The sequence below is a fragment of the Oreochromis niloticus genome, linkage group LG3, assembly GCF_001858045.2.
Source record: "Oreochromis niloticus isolate F11D_XX linkage group LG3, O_niloticus_UMD_NMBU, whole genome shotgun sequence".
NCBI classification, from domain to species: domain Eukaryota; kingdom Metazoa; phylum Chordata; class Actinopteri; order Cichliformes; family Cichlidae; genus Oreochromis; species Oreochromis niloticus.
This window is the reverse complement of record NC_031967.2, coordinates 27461189-27486849: the sequence shown is the minus strand read 5'-3', so window position 1 is coordinate 27486849 and position 25661 is coordinate 27461189. Positions and strand designations below refer to the sequence as shown.

At 37.0% G+C, this 25661-nt stretch overlaps 4 protein-coding genes across 5 annotated transcripts in view; all 4 read right to left on the bottom strand.

Moving 5' to 3' along the window:
• Nucleotides 1-580: 580 nt before the first annotated feature.
• LOC109198681 (macrophage mannose receptor 1-like) lies at nucleotides 581-1487 on the bottom strand. The gene is made up of 2 exons (XM_019354088.2): nucleotides 1081-1487; nucleotides 581-954 (listed from the first exon to the last, which is right to left on the bottom strand). The coding sequence occupies exons 1-2, from the start codon at nucleotides 1424-1426 to the stop codon at nucleotides 608-610; spliced, it is 693 nt and encodes a 230-aa protein (XP_019209633.2). The 5' UTR covers nucleotides 1427-1487; the 3' UTR covers nucleotides 581-607.
• A 51-nt stretch (nucleotides 1488-1538) lies between these two features.
• On the bottom strand, nucleotides 1539-5746 carry LOC100710432 (C-type lectin lectoxin-Enh4-like). Its single transcript, XM_025904784.1, has 3 exons — nucleotides 5661-5746; nucleotides 2339-2379; nucleotides 1539-1960 (listed from the first exon to the last, which is right to left on the bottom strand). Exons 1-3 carry the CDS (start codon nucleotides 5702-5704, stop codon nucleotides 1539-1541), a joined length of 507 nt encoding a protein of 168 aa, XP_025760569.1. The 5' UTR covers nucleotides 5705-5746.
• A 4029-nt stretch (nucleotides 5747-9775) lies between these two features.
• Nucleotides 9776-15078, bottom strand: LOC109198673 (putative C-type lectin domain family 20 member A). The gene is made up of 5 exons (XM_025905667.1): nucleotides 15050-15078; nucleotides 11856-11896; nucleotides 11316-11690; nucleotides 10809-11168; nucleotides 9776-10507 (listed from the first exon to the last, which is right to left on the bottom strand). The coding sequence occupies exons 2-5, from the start codon at nucleotides 11887-11889 to the stop codon at nucleotides 10161-10163; spliced, it is 1116 nt and encodes a 371-aa protein (XP_025761452.1). The 5' UTR covers nucleotides 11890-11896; nucleotides 15050-15078; the 3' UTR covers nucleotides 9776-10160.
• A 1334-nt stretch (nucleotides 15079-16412) lies between these two features.
• The window catches only part of LOC109198680 (putative C-type lectin domain family 20 member A), a 34128-nt gene continuing 24879 nt past the window's right edge, over nucleotides 16413-25661 (bottom strand). The window contains exons 1-5 of one of the 2 annotated variants that reach the window (XM_025905663.1): nucleotides 25093-25185; nucleotides 19430-19555; nucleotides 18838-19209; nucleotides 18329-18682; nucleotides 16413-17879 (exon numbers count right to left, since the gene is read on the bottom strand). In XM_025905663.1, coding sequence (XP_025761448.1) covers nucleotides 17533-17879; nucleotides 18329-18682; nucleotides 18838-19209; nucleotides 19430-19463 — 1107 coding nt within the window. In that variant the 5' untranslated portion in view covers nucleotides 19464-19555; nucleotides 25093-25185 and the 3' untranslated portion in view covers nucleotides 16413-17532. Of the gene's footprint in view, nucleotides 17880-18328; nucleotides 18683-18837; nucleotides 19210-19429; nucleotides 19556-25092; nucleotides 25186-25661 lie in introns of those variants that run through there. The other variant, XM_019354086.1, reaches the window with a different exon arrangement.

Here is a 25661-nt window from a genome sequence, read left to right as displayed (position 1 = left end):
TCTGCTTTTACATTATTTTTTATCATTGTAGTGTTTTTGTCTGCATTTCATTCATCTGCAACAATCTATTCTGTGTCTTTAAATGTCCAATTTAAAGACACATATATATATATATATATATATATATATATATATATATATATATATATCCAAGGTTTCAGAGTGACTTGTAACCATAGTGACTGAGCCTGACATTTGTCAAGAGTTCAAGAGTCTTTACATTTGTGGCTATTTATCCATCTGCTTGTCAAATAACTTTGTTATATATAAGCGTCACTAACTTAGAAAAAACATTTTAATAGAACTGATTCAAAAGCTGTGATTGCACCACATGCTCACCAGAGAACCTTTTCTATTTTCTGTCATTTATCTCAAGACCAGTGTGACACATTAACATAATATAGATTAGTTAAACTAGTATATTTACAGGTGATTTTATTAAGTGATATATTATTCCCTGTTCAGCACTTTGGCCGACACATGATGTCCTTTAAATGTGCTATATAAATAAAGATGACTTGACTTGACTTGATTCCTACTATGTGACTATTTGATTTGATAATTTTTAGGTTTATAGGAAATCAGTAAGTGAGTTTAAGTTTAAAACTTACTGTTTAGAACAAATAAAATTATACGTCTCATTATTCCTGCGACTGAACCACTCATGCTGTCCTCCTCTGTCCACGCCTACAGACATGTCACACCCTTCAGTTTTCCCCTCTGTGGCCCACTTCTTATAGCAGACTACGTAGTCACTGACCCATAACCATAATCCCAGAGTGCATTTGTAGCTCAGTCCGATCCAAACATAGGGACTGTCAGCATTCTTGGCTGTTTCCTGGACCCATCTCTGTTGGTAACCGTTAGTGATGGAGACCAGGTCCTTGTAAAGCTCTCTACAGTAATCCAAGGCATCCTTCCATGTCTTGTTTTCTTTGATCAGGATCAATTTATCTGCCATAAAAACAAAATGTACAACAGACAATAATGACTACACAAACACATCATAATGAATCTTTTCAGTAATGACAGTGGTGCTTCATTTTGGGAAAACTGAGAAAAACCTTTGTACAAACTCACCATCATAACAGAAGAAGGGTTTTTTATTGTCACATTCATCAGAGCTCCATTTTCCTGATCTGTTTAACAGAGTCATAGCACATGTCTTGTTGCTTTGTTCATCATTGAATAACTGCATATCCCAGTATCTGAAAGAGAAATCACTCCCATCTGACCACCTCCAGCTGTCTCTGAACAGACCGACCCATGCTCTAAAGGTAGAGTTGGTAAACAGGGCCTTCATTTCTTCTCCATCTACCTGATCCAGTCCACTGGCCAAGTCAGTGTATTGGGATCTGCAGTAGCTCTGAGCCTGTGTCCAGTTCATAAATTTATCAATCAAATAAAATCTTTTGTCTTGTTTCATTTCTATAAAACAAACAGAAAAACACACAAAGGCACCCCTCAATTATTTGCCTCCTGAAACTCTATGGCGTTTTTCTGAAATCACAATTATTTGATTTCTTTATGTTTTCAAATCACAATATTATAATATCATTTAAAATGATCTCCTCACCATCACAGCAGATGAACCATGTTGTAAAAGCACATGAAACATCTGCCAGCTTTAAATCTGCTTGCTGGTATCTTTTCCTCACACAGTTCCCAGGCGGCTCATTGTGTCTTCCATTCAGATTCCAGCTGCTGTCATTATGAATGTATTCCACTCCTGGCAGAGACCAATGCCACGTCCTGTTTCCACCTGTGTTGTTGTTCAGTCCAATCCAGGCTTCTCCTTGATTCTGTGTGGAGTTACGGAGTCTGCTCATGTCTGTCATGTCAAACACTTTGGCCAGGTCTGTATATTTCTCTCTGCAGTATCTCTGTGCTTCAGACCAGCTCTTGTTTTCTGCAATAAAGTGGTACTCATACAGGCGGCATGTAAAGAAGCAACACTGACCTAAAATACAGACAAATGATATACATAAAAGTCTGAATGAAGAAATTAAACATTACAGGTTGAAACTGTGAAATAAATCAGTCAAACGTATCGTTGAATTCCTTTCCAGGAGCTTCTTCAGTAAAACAATAATTATCCAGCTAACATGTCAAGAAGACAGACTGACTGTCTTCTTGACAAAAAAGTGCTGATACAAGAAACTAATCATCCCTTCATCATATCAAATTTAGATGACAGATAAAAGCTTTGCTTGATAAAGATGGATCAATATTTAGTGAATGTAGTGGTAGAAATATTGCAAATCTTTAATGAATTATCATTAATCTGTAGATATTTTAGATTAAAAACAAAGTATATTTGCTAAAACAATCCACTTACCCATCAGAATAAGCAGATACAGACTCCACTGCATCTTTGATCTGACAGATGAAAGTGATGTTTTATTGCTCAAGGAAACAAAGATCTGAACAAAACTTCTTCGATGCACACTTTATATCAGAAAAGAAAAAAACTGATTAATATATGATGATAGGAAATATTACAGGTTTTAAACTTACATGTTATAATTTATTCTCTACAGTATAGAGAGCTCTCTTTGTCCTGGTCAGGATTTGAATATTAAAATATGAGCGTGTGACTATTTTCGCTGAAAGAATAATGGACCTATGAGAGCGTTTTTTTTTTCTCAAAAAATTCCAGCTGAATTGAATTGAAAGGGGTCATTTACAAATACGATTCAAAGATGTTTATGAACAATCAGGAAAACATGGCAAAAAAGCACTGCACTGCTAACTGTCCAAGAAGCAAGAACATATAAGTCAGTAAGTAAGTAAAATTTATTTATTAAGTGCTTTTCACAGACAGGCAGTCACAAAGCGCTGTACACAAATATTAAAATAAACAATACAATCAATAGACATTATACAAAATGTAAAAGATCAAATGTAAATAATTTAAAGAATATAAAATACGCAGATCAACAAAAGGCATATAAACATGTCGTCCTTATTTGTGTTGCTCAATAACTTCATCCATTATCTTAAACTGGGTGTGAGGCACAGTTAGAACTTGATCTACTCAATAATGAGAATATATCACAGCTTCAGCTGCAGCTAGTAAGATATCTACTCATTTTTAATCCAAACTGCACATAAAAGTAACTTTTTACTGAGCAAACAAATCTGTCTATGTACAATAATACTTTATATACACTTGCGCTGGATGTTATCAGCCCCATAGATATGACCCACATGACATAATATGATCTGAAGCAGGTGTTTATAACAATAGCTCTAACTCTAGGTTTGACCACTTTCAGTTACTCAGCTACAGACGATCAACTAATTGAAGATTATTGAATAAAACACATAAACAGTGCTCCTAATATATAATGTTACCATCCATCCTCTTAACCACTTGTCCAACTCAGCCTGGAGCTTATTCCAGCTGTTTGTGTGAGAGGCTGCTTATATTTATTTCCAAGTATTTCTGATTACACCAAATTTTAATATATTGTGGCGAGCTCAGGAAACGGAGGAGACAGAGGTTTCTTTGGTCTTGCTTTCAGCGAGCTAGCCAGAAAGCACAGCCGTTTATTATGCCTTTTCTGGAGAACACTGCCGCTAGCAACTGCTCAGCGCGGCAACCAAAACAACAACAACACAAAAAGGCGCTCCCTCACCGGAAAACACACACAGAGGAAGCGTCACCTGTTACCATGACAACATAACAACAAACGTAACTGCAAAAGAGAACATAAATGTCCATAACATCCCCCTGCAGCCCTGGCCCGCTACAATATAAAAAGTGTCTGTTTTCAAAACTTGAGTAATTTTAATACATTTGTGTTTTGATGCAAATTAGATGAGTTTCTAACTCTACTTCTGCTTTTAGTTGTAAACAAATTCTGTGCCATGAGTGGGAAACAAATATCATGTTCAAAGAAAAGGTGACTCTCATTGTGCATATAGACTTTGATACTGTCAGGTTATCACACTTCATATTTTTTCTTTTTTACCAAATTTGTCTGAAAACTGTGAACATTAGTTGAACTTCTGTTTTCTGTAAACACACACCAGGTGCAATCTGCTTTTGTTGAACTGCTATATAAAAGCACACACCAAGAGATGTCATGCTACATTACAGTATTTGTTGTTGTTGTTGTACAGTCCAATCCAGGCTTCTCCTTGATTCTGTGTGTAGTTACAAATTCTGATCATGTCTGTCCTGTCAAACACTCAGGTCTGTGTAATGTTCAGCACACATAAAGAAGCAGCACTGACCTACAACTGAATACATTGCTTTCAATAATTTTGCTAATTAAGGCAATCTAATTGTCAGCAGTCTGATAAATCATGAACTCAATTCATCAAAGGGGGCCATAAATGAGCCACAGGATTCATAAATAGTCTCAGTAGTCCAAATGTTTTCATGAAACCAGCTGAAATAGAGCTGATAAGCAAAAAAAAAAAAAAAAAAAAGGAATAAAGTGTAACCCTGGTTAACATAGCCTGTTAGTAAAAACAGTCATAAGAAATATATTAGAGGTGATAAATAGTCAATAAATAGATCATAATGGTTAAAAAATTCATTAAAAAACATCGGCAATGATATAATTCATGGTATAGGATTTCATTTGTTTAAAAACATGTTAAAAGGTTAAAAAACCTGCTAATTCATGGTGTTTTTATGTTAATTCAGGTAAAATAGCTACAATATGTGTTCAGTCTTATTGTGAAAGGGCACGCTGCAGCGTGACTCCTGTGACCAGCCACACCCAATCGGGTTGTTCCTTCTTTTTGATGCTAGACAGGGAGAAATGCAGACAGTCCTTGCGGAGCTGCTGCCTAAACAAGGGGAAAAAAAATATATATATAAAAAAAAACACAAGCCAGAGGTCTACATAAAGCCATTTTTGTACTCTGGAGAATGTATTTTTGTTTTTCCCACCTGTCCTTGCCTTGGTGACGTTCTGAACATAACTGAACGCCATTCATGCAGCACAGAACTCTGTTCTGTGCTGCATGAACAGCGTATGTCAGGCTGAAATATGTAAACCACAATCAAAACGATCAACACAGAAACATATTTATTTTAATCTTTTTTTTTTTCCAAATTTTCCCTGTTTTTATTTGATAAGGCATTTATAATAGAGGTAATATAAAATAACTGAAATACTTTAAAGTCTCTCCACACATTACAGTACATAAGTCGCAGCTAAATGCTCGTAAATTAGTGCCAAATGCCAGTTTAATGTTCCTCTAATATTTCAGTTTTTCATACTTACACATGATGGTTAAACATAAAGATAATCCTTTGAAAAGTTCTTTTTTTTCTTTTTTTCCTTTTTGTTAAATAAGTGCAGACTCACTTTGTGATTCGGTCTGATCCTGTGTTTTTGTGCTAATCATGAGTGAAACTTTATCCACAATCAGTCCCAAATTTTAGCTTTTTTAGTCGTCCATATTAGATGAGTGTAGTGGAAAAATATAAGTGCTCAGTTGTACTAAAGAAATTACTCATGTAAAATATTTTGGTTTTTATATGTGGTCAAAGAATATAAATTCATTAATTTTAATTTTTGAATCATATGAAGACCAAAAAATAGAAACACTGTCAGAAATGCTGAGTAATTACATCATCTACACTCGACCTGTGCATATGCACATAGATTAAATGACATAAGTAAGTTCAAACTTACATCTGGTTAGTTCTCTCCTTGATGTCTCTCCTCAGTGTGTTCATAAAGACTGCTGTCAAAAGAAGGTTGTATGCTACACTAACACAGAGATCTTGTTTGCCAAAGGTCAACATCTGAATATTAAAATATTCCACCAGAACGATCCAGTGTATATGTCAGATATGAAACGGGGATTGTTTGTAATCATGTGGAAAACAGAAATATGACACTCACTGTTGAATATCGAATGAGCAAGAGCAGGAAGAGGAAATAAAATGTATAACTACACATAAATCTTTCCCATTTATAGTTCCTACAGAATGCTCGAGGTTAACTTCACTATACAATGTTCAGTGACACTGTTAGAGTTTTCTCTTAAATGCTAAGACACGAGGACACAAAGGAGGTAAGAACAGTAAATACTAAACTCAAAACTGAAAACGAAACACAGAACAAGTGGGAGAAAATGTGTGGACGGATGGATAATTTTTCTGTTCTTTATGAAATTGTTTCAATAAGTTTTATTTATTTTTGTCAAAGGTCAGTTTTTATTTTTATTTTATTATTTTATTTTTTTTAATTTTTCAATTCCAGGTTTTTATTATAGTTTTAGTTCAGTATAATAACCTTGGTCTTATCAGCCTCACAGTTAAACGTGTTTCAGCACAGTCCCAAAAACTCCTGTTCGATTTTCAGTCAGCTCCAACAGTCTGACTGCTCTCTCCTGACCTCTCTCACAGCAGCAAATGTGTATGAAGGATAGAGAATAAACTGTCTGTTGGCTTGTACATCAGCATTCAGTAGACTTCAGTTGTTTCCTTCTAAACCTTTAAAGACGTTGTGGTGGTCTGTAGTAGATATCTGCAAAATAACATTAGTTTTGTGTGTTATGTGTATCTGCTGTAGATAAAGTGTAACAGTCAAATCTGTAGTCGCATTAGAAATGTAATACGTTTACTCTGCTGCTAACCTGTATAGCCACTAGATGGCACTGTTAGACTGTCATAGTCAATGTGAACACTCGACTGGAAACAGAAGTAACTTGAGAAGGAACATTTTCCCAATTCAAATTATTGTTGCTTGATCATGAATGATTGTGCTCTCTTTATTGTTTTATTGTTGTGACATTATCAATGTGTAGTCTCCACTTGTTGTGTTTAATGGAAATTAATTATTCAATGGATAGGCATAATGGTAAGGCTTTTAGTAGTCATGGCTAAATTAAGCTTTCTGAACCATGTATTGAAAAACGGTTCATTACTTAAAGCTTGTCAACACAGTCCTCTTTGGTGACCTCTGATGGCCCATAACATGAAGAGCAGCTTGAATGTACAACTAAGATTGATATCAGGCTGATATGGTGCTTTGAACGTGTATTTTTTTTCCTTTTTGGGGGGGGGTTGTGTTATGTCTAGTTTCATAATAAATCCTTTAGATGAATAAACCACCCTTGTTGAAACATGTGCCATTGTGTGTTCTCTACTATATTAATAATGTTGAACATGATCTTATAATAGTTTGGGAGTTTGCTTGTGCCATGAAGCCCCTTCCTTCACATGATTATGTAATTAACCAGTGGACAGGTACGTTTATATATAATAAAATAACAGTGAGATAATTGTGTGTGAGATAATTAGAGACATCTAATTATCTCACACACAATTATCTCGCTCTCTCTCGCACAAAATCACCAAAACACAGCACAAATCCCACCAATGATTCAATTTGTTATAAACCAATGGATCAGGTACTAAAGCAGTGGAGTGCTGAATAAAGCTTCCGACGTCACTGATCACGTGACTCTGCTCAGACGACCCAAGCCCCTGCAAAGTGTTTCTGAAGCAGTGTGCTGATTGTTTTTGTTTTTTTTCCACACATGAGCCGACAGACCATCACTACCTTTTACTTTATGAATTATTTTTGGATTTTAAAATTCATTCCAATGAAATAGAACGACTTTGTAAGACATATATATATAAGTGTATGTGTGTTTGTGTGACTGACAGCACAGGACACACTCATCTCTGACTGTCTGAATTTTAAGGTGTATGATATAGTAAAAATGGGATTGTAAACTAGCATTAAATGAAGATGTAAAATGAAAAAACCTTTGCCTTAATTAAAAGTGGGTGAATGGTTGTCACAGGGGCAGAAGGTCGGTACTAGAACTGAACCCAAACGCAGAAACCCAGAGCAGAGGTGGCGAGAAAGTTTTAACAATGTGTTTATTGTACTAGCACAAGTCAATATTTGTCTGTAACTGAATACAACAAAGTTCAGAATGTAAAAGGGGCTTGGCGTAGCGTGTTAATGTGGTTGTGGGGGCTGAGTGGGGAAAATTGGGCTTGGAAGAGTAACTGGAGCGTGGCTGGTTACGTTCAGTGATCACACTGAGGAGAGAGTTGAGCAGTGTTAGAACAGTGACAAAAAATGAGCCCTAGAGAAGGTGATCACAGTTGTATTTCAAGCTTACTCGCAGGCGGAGTGAAAGATGCTTGGAGAGAGAGGCGGCGTGAGTCCAGGTGAGTTAGACAGTGTGAGTTGGCTGACTTGATTTCCGTAGGTTCCAAGGGAGTGTGATGGAAGAAGGGCAGGCAGGTGAGGCATGGAGAGATTTTCAGAGGAAAGGTAGATTATCCAAGGTCCAAGAGATGAGCTTAATTTGGAGGTAAAAGTGGTGGGGACTTGGCAAACAGAACATTGAACATTAAAGCTGGCTACAAAAATAAAGTAGTTGACAAACTGGCCGAGGAGGAACGTCAGCATAGGGCTTAAATCTCTCCAGCCTGATTACATCAAATCACCTCCAGGCAAGTGGAGCTATTGAAGATCTGATGGCCCTGCCCAGGAGCAGATACCAAGGAGACTAAGGAAGCTGGTGAAATTTTTCAGCTACTCACCAAGATCAAGACAATGGTTGGAGATGGAGAGGATCATAGGGCCTGGCTAGATAACATGGATTTTATGTAAACACAGAGATTGAATATCTAAAGATGAGTGGGCACCTGACAGAGGATATATGAGCAAGTCATGTCTGGGATGTGAGGAGCCTTTCTTACTCGTTCTTTGTCCTGCTCTACCCAAAGGTCTTCTGTAAATAAGTAAAATTCACTTTGTCACCAATCATCAGAGCAGACTTTTTTTCAGTCTAGCAGGTATTTAACATTTTACTTATTTTATACACTGACTCACACAATTATTCAACAAATTACAGAAAACATTTATATTTATATACATTTATAAATGCACTATTTCATGCTGAAAGGCCTTAATAATCATCAGTCACTCCTTACAGCCACCTGTAGGCAAGTAATTAACGGAGCTATACATCAATCAGCAGTATACTGGATTCTGTGACTTTGTCAAAACCGTGTGTGGCAGACAGGATGTGGACCCAAATGCAGGACTCAGGAGACTGATATAAACTTAAGCATCTTTAATGATACGTTTTCATAAGATACAAAACCCCCACAGATCAGCCACAAAGAATCCAAAACAATAACTCTTCCAAAAAAAAAAAAAAAAAAAGGACAAGCAGAGACTGAGACAATAATACACAGCAGATAATGAGGGGAGAGGAAACAGGTCAGGACAGCTGAAACTAATCACAGAGGATGAGACAGGGGAAGGAGAACTAAACACAAAACACAAGTGACAACATAACATCAAAATAAAACAGGAAATAACAAACACTGAGACCAAGACTCAAAGATATGAAGTTGACAGAGACAGAAGACAAACATAAGACTGAAGGAACAGAATGGAGCACAAAAGGAGATCAACAAACCTAAAACCACGAGGACGTCATAAACCCACAAAGCACTGAATGAATCTAAAGATCTTTGGAAGAGAAGCTCAGAATTAAAGACATGAAATAATCTCAATTACATTTGTATCATTTATAAAAAAAAATTAAATAAAATGGAAATAACAGGAAGCTAAATATCAACAACCCAGAAAACACAACCATAATCCAAAGTTCATCAAAAATACAAACACAGAGGAAATCTTAAAACAGTCTTTAAGATTATACATTAACCTCTATCATCTCCTTGATGGCAGCCTTTGTCAGAGACATGCAAATGAGACATGAATGGGGAAATCATTTAGTTTTAAAATTTTAAAAATGTCAGTATTGTTTTGGTTACAATAGTAAAAAAGACTGCATAAATAGACAGTAATTTTTATTTTGCCCGGTTTTAGAGATGAAGCACATTTTTGATTTATGTTTAAATGATAATAAAACACAAAGATGTTGTATTGTTCATGATCATTTCAAAGTGACAGATGGCATCCCCCTGTAACCATTGTGACTGAACTTGATATTAGTCAAGATTTAATGTTTACATCATTACATTTGTGGGTATTCCTCCCTCTGATGGTCTAAATAACTCAGAAATTACCATTAGCATAGTGTAGGTTAGTTATATTAGCATCAAATTTAAATTGATTTCAAGAAATGATCCTAATATTTCACTGTTTGATTTTAGATATTTTTAGGTTTATAAGAAATCAGAAAGTTTACTGTTTAGAACAAATAAAATTATACGTCTCATTATTCCTGCGACTGAACCACTCATGCTGTCCTCCTCTGTCCACACCTACAGACATGTCACACCCTTCAGTCTTCCCCTCTGTGGCCCACTTCTCATAGCAGACTACGTAGTCACTGCCCCATAACCATAATCCCAGAGTGCATTTGTAGCTCAGTCCGATCCAAACATAGGGACTGTTAGCATTCTTGGCTGTTTCCTGGACCCATCGCTGCACCTCAGGGTTGGTGATAGAAACCAGCCTCTTGTAGTTGTTTTCACAGTAATTCAAGGCTTCTTCCCAGGTCTTGTTTTCTTTGATCAGGATCAATTTATCTGTAATAGTTAAACGGAGAAATTAAAGTTCAGTTTCAGTTCTTTTCCTTTTATTTTCAGTTTATTAAAATTAGAAAAGTTAACTGCAGAAGAAAATTATAGATGACCAGGTTTACACTTATACAGATCTTCCTGAGAATTTTCTACCAGATATTAAAATTGGTCTTTTAAAATAAATTCGGCATGAATGAAGAAATAACTACACAATAATGACTACACAAACACATCATAATGAATCTTCTCAGTAATAGCAGTGGTATTTAATTTTGGGAAAACTGAGAAAAACTTTTGTAAAACTCACCATCATAACAGAAGAAGGGTTTTTCTTTGTCACATTCATCAGAGCTCCATTTTCCTGATGTGTTTAACAGAGTCATAGCACATGTCTTGTTGCTTTGTTCATCATTGAATAACTGCATATCCCAGTATCTGAAAGAGAAATCACTCCCATCTGACCACCTCCAGCTGTCTCTGAACAGACCGATCCATGCACTAAACTTGGAGTCCTTAGACTTAATCAGGGCCTTCATTTCTTTTCCATCTACCTGATCGAGTCCACTGGCCAAGTCAGTGTAATTATACCTGCAGTAGCTCTGAGCCTGTGTCCAATTTAGTTTTGTATCTTGAATGAAATACAATCTTTTATTGTCTTTCTTCATTTCTGTAAAACCAAGAGAAAAACACACAAAGACAACCCTCAGTAATTTATCTCCTGCAATTTTTTTCTTCAAAAAACTATTCGGTAATTTCATTATATTTTTATATTATGATATTATAATAATATTATTTATTATTCACATCTCCTCACCATCATAGCAGATGAACCACATAGGATATTCACATGAAACATCTGCCAGCTTCTCTCTTTTCCTCCCACAGTTCCCAGGATATGGCTCCCAGTTTTGTCTGCCACTCAGATTCCAGCTGCTGTCATTTTGAATGTATTCCACTCCTGGCAGAGACCAATGCCATGTCCTGTTTCCACCTGTGTTGTTGTTCAGTCCAATCCAGGCTTCTCCTTGATTCTGTGTGGAGTTACAGAGTCTGCTCATGTCTGTCATGTCAAACACTTTGGCCAGGTCTGTATATTTCTCTCTGCAGTATCTCTGTGCTTCAGACCAGCTCTTGTTTTCTGCAATAAAGTGGTACTCATACAGGCGGCATGTAAAGAAGCAACACTGACCTAAAATAAAACAAAAATTAGAGGATAGAAAAATCTTGGTCAGATAAACACTGATCTATATTCAGTGAATATTCTGGTAAAATATTGCAAATGTTTAATAAATCAACATTAATCTGTGTTCATTTTAAACTTAAAAAAGTACATTTTGGAAAAAAATCCACTTACCCATCAGAATAAGCAGATACAGACTCCACTGCATCTTTGATCTGACAGATGAAAGTGATGTTTTATTGCTCAAGGAAACAAAGATTTGAACGAAGCTTCTTTGATGCAAACTTTATGTCAGGAAAGAAAAGATGGATCAATATATGATGGTAGGAAATATGAAATATATGTGAACCATTATGAACCAGAATAGACTTTAATGTATTTTTAATAATTCAGAAGGTCATGAACAAGCTGACAGAACCATTAATGTTACTCATCTTGAAATCTCTTGGTATTTTAACTGTTATTAGTAATAATTGTGTATAATATGTTTTTTTTTCTTTGTTGAATACACAAATGTACATTACACATCACCTCTGTATCACAAATAAGAAATAATATTAAAGGTTTTAAACTTACATGTGATCATTTCTCCTCTATTCAGTCTTCATGAAGACAGCTCTCAAGTAAATATTAAAATACACTAAAAGAGAGCTCTCTTTGTGCTGGTCAGGATTTGAATATTAAATTTTGAAAAGTGCATCTATTTCCTCTGACAGACTGACTCACAGATGGGGGAGGAATTTTATATGAGAGTTATAAAAGGTGTCATTTACATGATGAGGAAACAGGAAAAAAGGTGCAGAAAACACTGCACTGCTAACAGTCCAAGAAGCAAAAACATATAAACACGTCTTCCATATTCATGTTGCTTAATAACTTCATCCATTATCTTAATCTGGGAGTGAGGCACAGGGAGAGCATGATCTACTCATTTTATGTAATGTTAACGTCCATCCTCTTAAACACTTATCCAACTCAGACTTGCAGGCCAGCCTGGAGGATATTCCAGCTGTGTGTGTGTGTGAGAGGCTGCTCACATTTATTTTATTATTATTCTTATATTGTTTAACAAGACATGTAATGTTAAGGTGGGATATTGGACTATCAAATCAAAATGATAAATTTAAAGTATTTCTGGTTACACTGCACTTTTATATACATAAAAATACATAAAAATTTGAGTAATTTTTAAATTGATGCAAATTAGACTGAGTTTCTATCTCTAATTTGCTTTTAGTTGTAATAAATTCTGTGCTGGCAGTGGGAGATGAAGATCTGAATGTGTAAGGCAAACAGACTTTAATGTGTGACTGTCAGAATCAAAATCAAATCAAAATTTATTTATATAGCACATTTAAAAACAACAGTTATGATCAAAGTGCTTCACAAATTAAAAGATAAAATAAGACAGATAAAAATAAGATAAGAAAGATACAACGCAGGAGGAGACAACCATAAAAACCAACCAAATGATAATCAAACTATCTTACATCAGAGCCAGAGTAAAAAGATGGGTCTTTAAACGAGATTTAAAAGACTGAACAGTCTTAGAAGAGCGAATGGCAATAGGGAGGTTGTTCCACAGTCTAGGAGCTACAATGGCAAAGGCACGGTCACCTCTGGTTTTCAACCTAGACTTAGGTTGCATTAAGAGCATCTGGTTAGAAGATCTTAGTGCTTTTATGGGATTATACAAATGAAGAAGTTCTGTTAAATAGCTAGGGGCCATGTTATTTAAGATTTTATAAGTGAGTAAAAGAATTTTAAAATCAATGCGCAGGGAGCCAGTGTAACTTGGCTAAAACTGGAGTCATATGATCATGCATTCTCGCACCAGATAAAAGGCGTGCAGCAGAGTTCTGTACTAATTGCAACCGGTGAAGAGAGGAGTGAGGGAGGCCTAAATAGAGGGAGTTACAATAGTCCAGTCTAGAGGTAATGAATGCATGAATAAGCTTTTCAAGGTCCTTGTGGGAGAGGAAAGGCTTAGCTTTAGCAATTTGACGTAACTGATAGAAGCTGGATTTAACCACAGTAGATACTTGTTTCTCTAATTTGAAAGAGCTTATCAAATCTGAATATCTCATATAAAAAAAGTCTTGCAAGTTCTGCAAAGAGCAGACAAGAAAAAACAGAGAAAACTGAGCTGAACTGGTCCACACAGCTGAGAAAAATACACCAGCGACACAGGTATAACACAGATGTGATGACAAACACCACAGGGCGCGCATGTCAGGCACAAACACAGGTGCCTGACATGCTCTCAACTCTCAAGATCTTCAGCTCACAACTCTGGCAGAGCTTCACCAGCTCACTCCCATCAACAATTAAAAGTATTTAAGGGAGGAGAAAGGTGAGCTTTGGTGCCAGAGAGTCATGTTGGTGGTTGCAGCTAGTGAGCTGTATTTTGTGATTGTTTGCTCCTCCTCGGTGGAGAGGAGTGTGTTTGGTCACTAATCTCTTTTTGGCTTACTTTTCAGTTTACTGACCAATGCTTAAGTTTTGTTTTATTTCTTTAAATGGTGATAGCGGCTTGTAATAGAAACTTTAATAAACTTCTTTAATTTAACCCTTTTGCCTCCCTGTCTCCTTTTTTCTTACCTGAACACTTTTTGTTACATTCCCTATTTGCCTGGACCTTTTTAGGGGAACGTAACAGACAGTTTGGCAACAACTCTTATGTGCTGCATGAACAGGGTATGTCAGGCTGAAATATGTAAACCACAATCAAATAGATCAACACAGAAACATATTTATTTTCATCTATTTTCCAAATCTAGTCCTTTCTTTTAATCAGGCATTTATTATAGAAGTAATATAAAAATAACTGAAATACTTTAAACTGTCTCCACACATTACAGTAAATAAGTCACCCAGAGTAACACAGAGGAATAAAAAAGGAGGAGGACAGAGGGGAAGAATAAAGATTTGCAGCTAAATGATTGTAAATTAATGCTAAATTTCAGGTCATTCAAAAACACAAGTTCATGTCCACTTAATAAACTTGTATGCGTCTTATATTGTGTGATATATTTCAGTGACTTTTGTTTGGTTAAAGAAGTGCAGACTAATTTTGTGATTTGGTCTGATCCTGTGTTTTTGTGCTAATCATAAGTGAAACTTTATCCACCATCAGTCCCACATTTTAGCTCTTGTCCTCTGGACCGCTTCCATACTAGATGAGTGTCGTGGAAAAATTTAAGTGCTCTGCTGCACTAAAAGAATACTCATGTAAAATATTTTAGTTGTTATATATTTAAAAAATAGAAAAATAGAAACCCAATCATATATACTGAGTAAGGGCATCATCTACACTCGACCTGTGCATAGAAACAAAGATTAAATGACATAAGAAAGTTTACACTTACATCTGGTTGGTTCTCTCCTTGATGTCTCTCCTCAGTGTGTTCATAAAGACTGCTGTCATGAAGGTTGTTTGCTACACTAACACAGAGATCTTGTTTGCCAAAGGTCAACATCTGAATATTGAAATATTCCACCAGAATGATCCAGTGTATATATCAGGGATGAAACAGGGATTTTATGTAATGCTGTGGAAACAGAAATAAACCGCTGCACTGTTGACTGTCAAACGAGCAAGAGCAGGTAGAGGAAAGAAAACCCTAATCCTAAAACTATAAATAAATCTTTCCCATTTATGGTTGCTACAAAATGTGACACTGAGACACGAGGACACAATGAAGGTAAGAAGAGTAAATACTAAACATGACTGACCTGAAAACTGAAAACCAAACACATAAAACTAACTCTCCCTTTGAGCACAGAAATCATAGATTCAAAAATGAAATATAGGACTGGTTCACAATGAAATGCAGAGACATCAAGGACAGATAAAAACTCTAAAATAAATCAATAAACACGAAAAGTAGACCAAACCCATGAAAATGTCCATGAAAATACATTTTTATAAAGTAATCAAAATTATGGAGACAACAGGATGCAGCTTGCCAGCATCAGCATTCAGATATGCTGCAATCTGCCTCTCACCCCACGTCATGTGGGATCCGCTGCAGCTTCAGCACTAAGTCCTTTCCCATCTCACCTATGGTGGGTTTAAGCTATGTCTTCTAATCGTACAAAGAAACTTTCAGGATCCTCACCTTCCTTGAAGTCAGGTATTATTGGTTCAACTACATGAATGATTTCTGCTCTCTGTACCAGAGCAGTTTGGAGAAGGAGGCTCAGCTTGGTGCTCAGCGGCTCCATGAAGTAGCTGCACAGCTGATAGCTGAGGCAGTTACTCAGTCTCTCGCTTTGGGAAAACAGCTGTTGTAGAAACGTCCCTCTGGACAGAAGGCTGATGAAGTTCAGAACATACATCATGTTGCAGCTTTGGTGTATTATCACTCAGCTGTTTCATCTGTTTAAACAGTATTATTTCTGTTGTTTTGGGTCATCACGTAAATTCTCTAATTTCATCAAAGATATCAGGTTCAGAAAGTTCTTTACTCACAACCCCAACTGTTATTTGCTTTGGTCGTAGCACTGGTTCAAAATCATCCTCATCAGCCATCTGGCTCAATTGTTTTTCACTTTTTCTTTCTTCCCTGTCAGCAAGGGGGCTTTTCCTTGTCCCACATATTTTTCTGCATCCTACTGCTCTCATTTAGTGTGTTTTCCTCTTTAATTCACAGGTGTAAATAATCCTAATTCTGACACCACTGTTACGCAGAGAGGTGTGGCGTGAAAAACAGCAGACATCACTCTGAACAGAGAACAACATTAGTTTACTGGCCAATCTTTTACACACACAACAACTTCCAAAACTGCAACCTACTAATCTCTCCCACATCCCACAGTCCACCTTTATGCTGTGGATAAAGTGTAACAGTCACATCTGTAGACACATTAGAAATGTAATACATGTTTACTCTGCTGCTAACCTGTATAGCCATTAGATGGTGGTGTTTGGCTGTCATAGTCTATGTGAACACTTTCGAATTTGTTTTGGTTTCTAAACTACACTCCAGTGAAATAACAATTAAATACATTGATTTAAATGAGGGCTTTCTTTTTAATAGCTCTTATTTGTCTTTAGAGAGGTCTGTGGTTGATGCTTGCTTTTTCAACTCCTTTTTTTTGTTTTAAATGTGATGCTTTTAAATGGTGGAGCTTCACTACTGAAATATTCAACTCTCACCCCAGGTGAAAGCTTGCCATGAATGACCCACAAGTGGAAGGTTTCTATTGGTGGAAAACGTCATAAAACACTAGAAAAAATGTTGTCATGAAGTCTTAGTTCATTCTGTGTGTTGGCGAATTTTAAATGTTATTTGAAAACACAGTGCATTTGGTTTCCTAATGATTTAAAATAAATATTAATATGTTAATCTGTGTAGAAATAGGTGCTCAGAGAACTACTGTTAGTAGTGTAGACTGTTACAGCTGCAACTCAGTTTATTTGTCTTCACAGACACAGATGATCAGTTTACAACATGTCACTTCAAATATATCATTATGAAAAAAAAGAGTAGTTTTAAGTCTTTTGTGACATGAATCGTCCTGAATTCTCAGTGAGATTGATTTCTATCATATAGTAAACATTAAAGATTAAAAACATTAAAATAGTTTATTTATATTTACTCGATTGCTATTTATTTACTCAAAAGATAACAGCAAATATAACAAACAAAACATCTAACAACAAAAGTGTAAAAACTGAATAATGCAGCAATATTGAAGTAAGTAAGTATAATATCACTGAATCAGACAGTCAAGAAGAAACGAAGGAAACCAAATTAAATGAAGAACATGAAAAGTCTAAAAAATACGAAACTAAACAATCAAAGAAGTTTAACTCAGAGTGAAATATTTAAGTTATGATTAAATCTTATTTGACAGAACAAATAAAATTGTATTTCTCATTGTCTCTCTGACTGACCCACTCATGCTGTCCTCCTCTCTGCATGCCCACAGCCCTGCCACAATCCTCAGTCTTTCCCTCTCTTCTCCACTTCTCATAGCAGACCAGCTCGTCATTGACCCAGAACCACAGATCCAGAGTGCAGGAGTAGCGCAGGCCGAGCCAGACAAAAGGACTCGAGGCATTCTTGGCTCTCACCTCCACCCATCTCTGTTGGTAAGGGTTAGTGATGGAGGCCAGGTTCCTGTGAAACTTTCTGCAGTAATCCAAGGCCTCCTCCCAGGTCTTATTTTCTTTGATCAGGATCAATTTATCTGACATAAAAACAAAATAACAGGTTCAATTGAAGCTGTTGAACTGTATAAACGAGATATTATTTATACTGTTTATTTTGTTCTAAAAATAACAGAAACTATGGAAAGTTTGTGTGTTTCTCTACCCACAGCAGAACAAAGTGTGATAATAGTAACAATCTGCACTCAAGTCAACAAGATCCTCAAATATTCAACTTCTTTACAGACAATAGAGAAAGTGGTTCAACAGTTGCTGTCAGTTATCCCACAGATAATTAAAGTGATTTGGTTGAATTCATAAATTCATAAATACATTCATGACTTAGAAAATCATTTGTAAAAGAAAATCATCCATCATCTATAAATAGGTTGCAGAAAAATATACAACATGTTCAGCTGGATCTTGTCAGTGATTCCAGGGATCCTCCTTTTAGAGAAAACCAGTCAGAAAAATGTTGATAAAAACTCACCATCATAACAGAAGAAGGGTTTTTCTTTGTCACATTCATCAGAGCTCCATTTTCCTGATCTGTTTAACAGAGTCATAGCACATGTCTTGTTGCTTTGTGTATCATTGAATAACTGCATATCCCAGTATCTGAAAGAGAAATCACTCCCATCTGACCACCTCCAGCTGTCTCTGAACAGACCGATCCATGCTCTACTCGGGTCTCTCTTTTTCTTCATCATCATGAGTTCTCCTCCATCTACCTGATCGAGTCCACTGGCCAGGTCAATGTGATGGTATCTGCAGTAGCTCTGAGCCTGTGTCCAGTTCATAGGTGTTGTTATCAAATACAATGTTTTATTGTCCTTTTTCATTTCTGTGAAATAAACAGAAAAAAGCACAAAGACATCCCTCAATAATTTGTCTCCTGAAATTCTTTCTGTATGTTTTCTCAATTCACAATTATGTGATTAATTATATTTGTATATCATGATATCATAATATTATTTCTTATTGTCCACATCTCCTCACCATCATAGCAGACGAACCACATAGGATAGTCACAGGAAGCATCTGCCAGCTTGTCTCTTTTCCTCCCACAGTTTCCAGGCTTTTCATTATCAGTTCTTCCATTCAGATTCCAGCTGCTGTCATTATGAATGTATTCCACTCCTGGCAGAGACCAATGCCACGTCCTGTTTCCACCTGTGTTGTTGTTCAGTCCAATCCAGGCTTCTTCTTGATTCTGTGTGGAGTTACAGAGTCTGCTCATGTCTGTCATGTCAAACACTTTGGCCAGGTCTGTATATTTCTCTCTGCAGTATCTCTGTGCTTCATACCAGCTCTTGTTTTCTGCAATAAAGTGGTACTCATACAGGCGGCATGTAAAGAAGCAACACTGACCTGAAATACAGAAATATGATATAGATAAAAATCTGATTTGTAAATCAAACATTACAGATGAAAACTGTCAGACATGAGAAGACTGAGTGACTCCAGATAGGAAAAACTAATCATCCCATCAACAAATCAAGTTTAAATAATAATAAAAAAAATATGTGAAGTAGTAATCTATATTCATTATAAATTGCATAGGGTATATTTGCTAAAACAATCCACTTACCCATCAGAATAAGCAGACACAGACTCCACTGCATCTTTGATCTGACAGATGAACGTGATGTTTTATTGCTCAAGGAAACAAAGATTTGAACAGAACTCCTTCGATGGACACTTTATGCACTTTCAGCTAGTTAAAGATAAATAGTGAACCATTATGACCAAAAAAAGATATGAATTCTTTTTTTTTTTTATTAATTCAGGCTCTCATTAACAAGCTGATGAAATTATTTATGTTACTCATTTTGAAAGCTCTGGTTATTTTAAGCCTGTTCACCTTTTCAATGAGAGCTGCCCATAATAATCTCTTTTTTTTTCAACACAAGACAAAAATACATCAGATATTGTCTGCACATCACCTCTGTACCACAAACATGAAATGATATTACAAGTTTTAAACTTACATATGATAATTTCTTCTCTACAGTAAAAAGGAGCTCTTTTTTTGTCCTGGTCAGGATTTGAATATTTGAATATTGAAATACAAAAGTGCATCTATTTCCCTGAAATTTCCCTGAATGATCGACTGGTGGGAGGGATTTGTTTAATATTCCAGTTGTGAAACGGTTTATTTGCAAATATGATTCAAAGATGTTTAGAAGTAAAGAGAAAAGGGGGCAGAAACCACTACACTGCTTACTGTCCAATGAACAAAAACATAAACATGTCTATCTTGTTTGGGTTGCTTAATAACTTCATCCATTATCTTAAACTGGGTGTGAGGCACAGGGAGAACTTGATATACTCTAGAACACTCTTTCTCAAATGGTGGTATGCGTACCACTAGTGGGACTTGGGCTCTCGCTGGTGGTACGCAGGCTATCTCCAGTTTTTTTGTTTGTTTGTTTTTTGTTTTTTAAGATAAAATAATAACATCTTGGAGGTGTGCAAAGATGACACGAGAGTTCCAGAGGTTTTTCTGGGAGCTGGAGTCAACCAGAAAATGTCGCCCCGAGCGTGAGTCTACTATGAAAAGCAGCCTTTCCTTATCGCCAGCTGTCGCGACCGCTACAGAGCGCTAGCTGGCTCGTTTCCCTGGGCCTTAAAACTGCAAAGGTGGCACAGCGCTGTCACGCTTATGGTAAAAACAGCTCTTTTCCGCGGTGCCGCAATTCCAACCACCATTGATGAATCGGAGGCGCCCGGGAGAATTGGTGGGGGCGCGAGAGATGCTGTCAGTAAGTCGGGAACTATCGCCTGGTTGCCAAAGCTCCCAGTAGTCAGGAGAATGCAATCCACTTCTTTTGTAGTGAGCCAGCAGCAGCCAGCAGTGGAGAGTTGGCCAGACCAGCTTGCACCGGCAACTATCGGAGGAAGACGAGAGTGAAGAGGAATCCGCCGTCATGCATTCATAGCAAGGACAGCGTGCTCTCCATGAGCTCGAGAGTGGTACCATCACCCAGGCCCGAGAGAGAGAGAGGAGTTTCTTGGCCCTCAGGAGCCCCACAGCAGCAGCGCCTTTAGAGCGGTGTATTTCCCTTGGGTGATGGTATCCCAGAGGAGGGTCATCACACAGCGAGTGGACAGCGGATCCAGCGAGGCTACCACATGATGGTATTTCGTGTCGCTGACGCACGAACCACGAAGCCAAAAATCCGGCAGCTTAACCACCACAGCAAAAATTAAAACATACAGCACTGCTATCACTTCGGACAAGTGATGAGTGACTTTTTAGGGGATTGTTCGTATTAAATAGAACAAAATATAAAGCATTAAAACATGTTAAAAGCACAACAGCCTTAATAAATGCAGAATAGTTTGGACCTGGAAGCAGGTTTCTTCAGGTCATCACTTAATGACCAGGTATCCCACCTGCTGTGAATGTTTTAATGCAGTACAGTTGTTATTGTTATCACTCCTCACATCATGTCATAAATAGGCCTATACTACTGTACTTTAACATCAGTCATAAGGGTGGTACTGCAAGAGCCATATATTTTTTGAGGTGGTACTCATTGTGAAAAGTTTGAGAATCACTGCTCTAGAAAGTAGAGAGTATCATTACTTCAGCTGCAGCTACTCATTTTTAATCCAAACTCCACTTAAAAGTGGGATTTTACTGACCAAACAAGAATGTACAAGAATGGTTTATATACACACAATCTGGATGTTATCAGCCCCATAGATATGAGCCCGGTGACATGATATGATCTGAAGCAAGTGTTTATAACAATAACTTAAACTCTAGGTTTGACCACTTCCAGTTACTCAGATACAGACTATCAGGTAAATGAAGATTATTGAATAAAATACAAAAACTATTTTTAATATATAATGTTAAGATACATCCATCCTGTTAAGCACCTATCCAACTCAGACTTGCAGGTTAGCCTGCAGGATATTCCAGCTGTCTGTGTGAGAGGTTGGTTATGTTTATTTCCAAGTATTTCTGATTATACTACACTTTTATACACATAGAAAGTCTTTGTTTTCAAAACTTTTAATAAATTTGTGTATTGATGCAAATTAGGCTGAGTTCTTACTCTACTTCTGCTTTTAGTTGTAAACAAATTCTGTGAGCGGGAAACAAGTATCACTCTCAGTGAAACGGTGACTATCATTATGCACATAGACTTTAATATGATACTGTGAGGTCATCAGACTTCATATTTTTACCAAGTTTGTCTAAAAGACTTTGTGAAAATACTTCTGTTTTCTGTAAACCAGCGATTCGTTTCACAATGAGTACCACCTCATAACATATATGGCTCTTAAAGTACCACCCTTATGACTGACGTTAAAGTACAGTAGTATAGGCCTATTTAATACCACATAGAGTTTACACAGACAATTTTATTTCTTATATGAATGTTATTTATTTTAACTGTCATAAACATGATGTGAGGAGTGATAATAATAACAACTGTACTGCATTAAAACATTCACAGCAGGTGGGATATCCAATCTTTAAGTGATGACCTGATGAAACCTGGTTGCGGGTTTAAACTACTCTGTATTTATTAAGGCTGTTGTGCTTTTAACATGTTTTAATGCTTCGTATTTTGTTCTATTTAATTTGAACAATCCCCTAAAAAGTCACTCATCACCTTTAGCCTCTCTCGGTTTTTATCATTACAATTCATTTTAAAGCTCAGTTTTTAAAACCTTACAATGTAAGTACAGCCCAGCCCATGCAGCAGGATATCAATAACTAACCTCATATTGCAGTTGTTCTACTGATTGAAGTTTGGTCTGTTTACAGCATCCTGCCATGCGATTACATTTGTCCCTAACCATCAAGAACCCGTTAACGTTACGTCATGTTAACTTTTATTGAGTGGAAAAAAGTTAGCGTTCATCTTCCATCTTCACTGTGTTTATATTATGCCAACCATAGCTGTGTAGCTAGCCAACACGCAGCACATCGTTATTTACCAGCTATCTGGCTCAACTGTTTTTCCACATTCTCTTTTCTTCCTGTCAGAAAGGGGGCTTTTCTTTGTCCCACAGATTTTCTATAGCCTACTCCTCTCATTTAGTGTGTTTTCTTCTTTAGGAGTAATTAATACCCCTGTTGACACCACTGTTACGCAGAGAGGTGAGATGTGGAAAATAGTATATTTCCATCACTCTGACTTGACTAAACAGAGGACAACCTTAGTTTATCAGTCTTTTACACACACAGCGACTTCCAAAAATTGCAAGCTATTCATCTCTCTCCCACATCCCACATTCCACCTTAACGCACTCTCAGACCACGCCTTCTCAATTCAAACTGGCCTATGACAATCCTCCCAGAGATGAAAAAGAAAAACAAAGAAGATTAGTTTTCACAAATAATCCTTGGATGAATCGATGGAATCCTAAAATTATCAATCACTTGTCAAGGATCGAAGCAGATATGTCATATGTGCACATACACAATTTAAAGGTCATTTCACATGTCTCTAATGGTTGACAAACCAAACTCCTACTCTTGCCAGCTCACATCCAATAAAAGTGCTGCATATGAGGCGGGCTTCCTTTTTCCCGACAAGACAAGATGGCTGCCACAGAGGTCTGACCTGGGGAACTTACACCAAACATCTTGGTGCACAGGTGTGTTTAGCACTCATTTTACACTTTAAAAACCCACCATAGGTGAGATGGGGAAGGACTTAGTGCTTCCTAATATGGTCAAAGTGTTAATGCTATCTTATTTTAATAAACAACACTGTCATATGCAAAACTGGGGTGGCAAGAGATCATTTTAGGATGGCACGTTCCACCCTTCTAGATCTGCCCCTGACAGTCACATCTGTAGACACATTAGTAATGTAATACATGTTTACCCTGCTGCTAACCTTTATAGCCACTAGATTAGGGCTGTGCGATATCACCAAAATCTCATATCCCGATATTAAGACATCTATCGTCCGATAACGATATAAATCACAAAAATGTATCATTTTCTGTAAATTCTGTGAATCTCGGGCAGCTCGACTTGCGTGAAGTGTTTCCAGCTGGGCGTCGCATACCTGGAGTCGAACTGATGCATGAAACGATACATTTTTAGACATAGGTTGTAACGGCCGCCGTTTTCTTTGTGAGTATTTATTACACGGCGTGCTGCGGGGAAAAGCCTGTTCTAACGTTTGAGTCTAAGGTTTATTTTTTAGCACCTGGCGGCTCTTTTTTGCTTCTCATCCGTAAATGCTCTGCATCTTTCACGTGATTCAGTTTATTTTGAAAAGTCTCAACAGGATCTTGAGCTTTATTGTGAAAGGTTTATGTGGAAAATAAACAAGCGGACACGCCGTGGTTTTACCGTCGTTGTTGCTAACGACAACGCATAAAAACAGGCGCTTGTCTGTCTGTAGTGTGGTTATATTAAATATAAGAGAAAGAGAGAACTTTAAGAAATTAATATAGCCACTACAGTGACCATCAAAATAATGAAAAAATATTGCCATAAACGTTTATTTTGCGATACCACGAAACAAACGATAGCGTAAAATGCAACGATAGACGTTTTTATATCGTCATCCGATATATATCGTTATATCGAACAGCCCTACACTAGATGGCACTGTTTGACTGTCATAGTCAATGTGAATACTCTACTGCAGGGGTCTCAAACTCAAAGGAGCCGCGGGCCACTTCTGCCACCGTCATCTCATTGGAGGGCCACTTTAGTGTTCAAGTAGTACAAAAAAAAAAATCATGAAAACACCCACTAATATTTCCTAAAATGTAGTGTTTTGTTTGTTTTATTTAATTCCAAATAAAATGTAACAAGACAAAACTGCAAAAATGAACGCAATTTTTTCTCACTCTTAACTATCTGAAGCCTTTTAGTTTCAGTTTCATTTGTCATATGCAAGTTAGCGCAGGGTCAACATTGCAATGAAATGTATTTGACGAGCAGAAGACAGTCACTCAGCAGTATAGTACAGTAGTTTCATTGAACTACCAATTAAACAGCTCTTTCTGGTCACAAACGTGGCAGCACTATTGGTACAATTTTGTTTGTATTTAACAAAATAAAAATGCAGGCATAAACGTACACATTAGTTTTTGACTGCAAGTGAAAATTGTTTCCTTTCCAAATAAATCTGTCACTGAACTAACACAGCCAATCCCTCAACATGTTTGCACTATCTCGTTACCTTGGCCAGAGTTTAATACACTGAATCATATGAACAGCAGGAAAAATACATACAGACATTTAGCAAGAGAGTTACATACCAGAAAGCAAGCAAAGCCAAACTCCGGGGTGTACATCCTTAAGCACAGACAGCAGAGTAACACAGAGACGGACAGAGAGAAACAGCAGAGGGGAAAAAAGTGCTGGGGTGTCCTCTGGTCCCCTAATATATAGGGACCAGTATCCCCGCCCCCTGCTGCTGGGTAACTTTCCCACCCGTCCTCCAGCCAAACACAGCTGCAGGGGTCAGGAAGCAGCCAAGGTCTTGGCAGGACTCCAGCTACCCTTTGGCTTTGGCTTATCACAATAGGTCATGACATGGTCAAACATCGCACAATAATCATAATTATTAACTCTTACACAGTGAGTGGCACAATCTTAGAATATACAATCTTATAACTACACATGTTACATACTTAACGTGGTGATTCTCATATATAAAAACACTTCAGTGTAGGTTCACAGTGTGTGTGTGTGTGTGTGTGTGTGTGATTATATCGTATGATATTTTAGGCTACGTCCACACGTACACGGGTATTTTTGAAAACGGAGATTTTCCGTTTTCGTTTAAAAAAATAATCCTGTCCACACGTAAATGCAGAAATGAAGG